The following is a 2,859-nucleotide window of genomic DNA, read 5'->3' as shown; positions in this document are numbered from 1 at the left end:
AACAAAATTTTATTTAAAAATTTCATTTTGATGAAATTTTATTTTAACAAAGTTAAAATTTCATTTTAATGAAATTTTCTACCAGCCTCATCTTAAGAAGGAAAGAATATTCATTCTTGTCTAAATAATAATAATAATAGTAGTAGTAGAAAGTGAGTATTATAAGTATATAAGTCACTTTAACATATATATTTTTTCTTTCATACGATTTTGGATATATCTGCAGTTCAGTTGTAGATTTATTTTATTCATCTTTAGAACTGAATATGATTTTTAAATCAGAAACATAATTATTTATTTAATAAGTTATTCTTAACCTTCTCCTGTATTCTGTTTATATTATCAATCTACTGGAATTTCTACAACGAATCCTTGTGTACCTTGATCTTTTGCTTGTTTTCCAATTCTAAGCCCATTTGTTTATATTTCTTTGAAACTTCCATAACCTTATATACAATGTTATTACATTGACCCTCAGCCTTGCCCATTTTTTTCTGACTTTTAGCTTTTCTGTTAAAATATATTAACCTTGTTATTATTTGGCCATAAAGATGATTGGAGACATCCTGCTGTATGGGACATTGTTGATGAATGCTGGGGCAGTTCTCAACTTTAAGCTGAAAAAGAAGGACATGCAGGGCTTTGGGAAGGAGGTGTGGGAGCCCAGCACAGGTGACAACATTAGGGAATTCTTACTGAGCCTCAGATACTTTTGAATCTTCACCATCCTGTGAAATGTCTTCATGATGTGCTGCATGATTGTGCTGTTTGGTTCTTGAGTCCCAGATATGGAACCAGGAACTCAGGTTCTCAGATGCTGAGTCTCTGTTCCTCCATTCCTGATGACTTAAAGAATGTTTTTAACCAGAAAACTAATGACCTTCACAGGAAGCCCAAGCTCTTGGGGTTGCAGTCTGCTTAGTCCCTAGTTCAGCTAGGTGCAAGTTCTTGTCCCAAGACCAAGAAGAATAAGGCACATGGACAGCAAAGAATGAGTAGAGTAGGACTTATTAAGCAGAAGGAAAGCTCTCAGCAAAGAGAGGTGCCCTGAAAGCATGTTGCCAGAAATGGGGCTGAGTTCTTTTATATAGCAAAGACAAGGAATTCTTCTGTTGTTTCTGCCCAAATGGGAAGGGTAATGTTCCCCCTTGGTATTGCATCTCCACATGCTGGGGGTTGGTCAGAGTGACTGAATATTGGTTATTATCCATGAATGGCTAAGCAAAACACATTAAGGGACTAAAACCACAATGCTAATATCATGTTAAGGACATTATAATGAGTCAGGTCAAGTTAAGGACATTTGGGTCCATCTATTGCACCTGCTCCTAGGCCAGGACAGTCCCTTCTGAGCAAACACTTGGCATTAAAGAAAGTTCTTATACCACATTTCTTTCCACTAGCTACAGGGGCTGTGCAGATGTAGTCTCACAGGTATTTTTCCACTCCCGAGACCCTCCCTCTCTATCCGCCTAACTAGCCTCTAACTGCCTCTTCTCTCACCGGTGAGTTGAAAAATGTTCGCCAAGATGTGCTAAGTCTCCTAGCCAACTCACAGTTTTCAAAGATATTTTCACTTTGGTGACTGAATTGGAATGCTATTTACTGAAGGGGTTTCAGGAGGGTTTATATAAGGGGCTGTGATAAAATGGCATTTCCCATAGATAAAAGAACTTGGCTAAATCATTTTGACATATTGGAATGCCTCCTCCACCAAGCATTCACAAGAAACCTGTTTCTGGATATTTCTTGGCTTATTTTTAAAAGCCATCCTTTTGGTAAGAATCATATAGATTTTTAAAACCGTTTTTTAATCCAGGGATCTGAGCAGAAAGGTTGGCTTTTAAGTTTAACACAGCCTCATTTTTGAACAATGTTTATAAGTCACAAGGACATTCAGTGTTACTTGCTGAAATTGACAGCATCTGGGGTCAACCAGAAGCCCTGTGACCAAATTCCTTTTTCATGTGAACAGGGCCCACTTTGCCACTCAGTGCAGCTGAAATTATCCCTAAAACTTTAAGAAGAGGGTCACCTGAAACAGGGACATCAGCCTTCCTGTTTAGACACTAAACTGTTAGCAAAAGGGAAGAGATAGTTCCAGGTGAAGTATTTCCACAGAAGAGAAGTATAGAACAATTGTGAGGGTTTTAGGATAAATTTTATTTTGCTTTGCACCCTTTGTTAAATAAAATGACTTTGGGAGCCATTAAAAATACATATTAAAAATACGTGTGTGTGTGTATGTATGCATGTATATATATTAATATAGGCAAGAACTTTTTTCTAGTTGCTCATTTTAGCCTTTTCATATTTTACAAATGTTACATCATTTTATATAATAAGTGCTAATATATAATGACTGATTATGCTGCACCAACCACTACTGTAAGTGCTTTGACCATGTTAAATTCCACATCACCTTGATTAGTTATCCAATCTTACAAGCTGGAAAACTGAAAAGAACAGGGTTAAGTAACATATCTAAGGTCTTACAGGCAATGAGCAATCCTTACTTCTAAGATTTCTACTTTCTCTTCTAGTTTCTTCTAATATATAGAAGAAAAAAGTATAAGAAAAGTAAAATTTCTACTTTGTTGATTTATATTGTCTCATCTTACTTGCTCGCTAATTTCCCTCTTTGTATTTTCTGGATATTACCAATCCCTTTATTTATTTACACATTTCAAATATTTATATTAAATATCTTTTCAAGTGACTTTAATATATCAAATCCCCAGACATAAATCCTTCCAGTTATTTAATTTATGGCTTTCTTAGCATTGCACTTTCTTATATGTCCATTAGCTATACATGCATGTGGTCTAGAAGTTCAAATTCCATGAGGTTAAATCCTCA

General features: G+C 35.6%; 1 protein-coding gene across 1 annotated transcript; it reads left to right on the top strand.

Annotated features, from left to right (window-relative positions):
• The first annotated feature begins 551 nt into the window (after nucleotides 1-551).
• LOC119627108 (small integral membrane protein 7-like) lies at nucleotides 552-779 on the top strand. The gene is given in 1 exon segment (XM_038006326.2): nucleotides 552-779. A coding segment is annotated over 1 exon segment (228 nt).
• Nucleotides 780-2,859: the final 2,080 nt, after the last annotated feature.

The sequence above is a fragment of the Chlorocebus sabaeus genome, chromosome 14 (genome assembly GCF_047675955.1).
Source record: "Chlorocebus sabaeus isolate Y175 chromosome 14, mChlSab1.0.hap1, whole genome shotgun sequence".
NCBI lineage: Eukaryota > Metazoa > Chordata > Mammalia > Primates > Cercopithecidae > Chlorocebus > Chlorocebus sabaeus.
The sequence above is the reverse complement of the archived record's forward strand: the minus strand, read 5'-3'. Positions and strand labels throughout refer to the sequence as shown.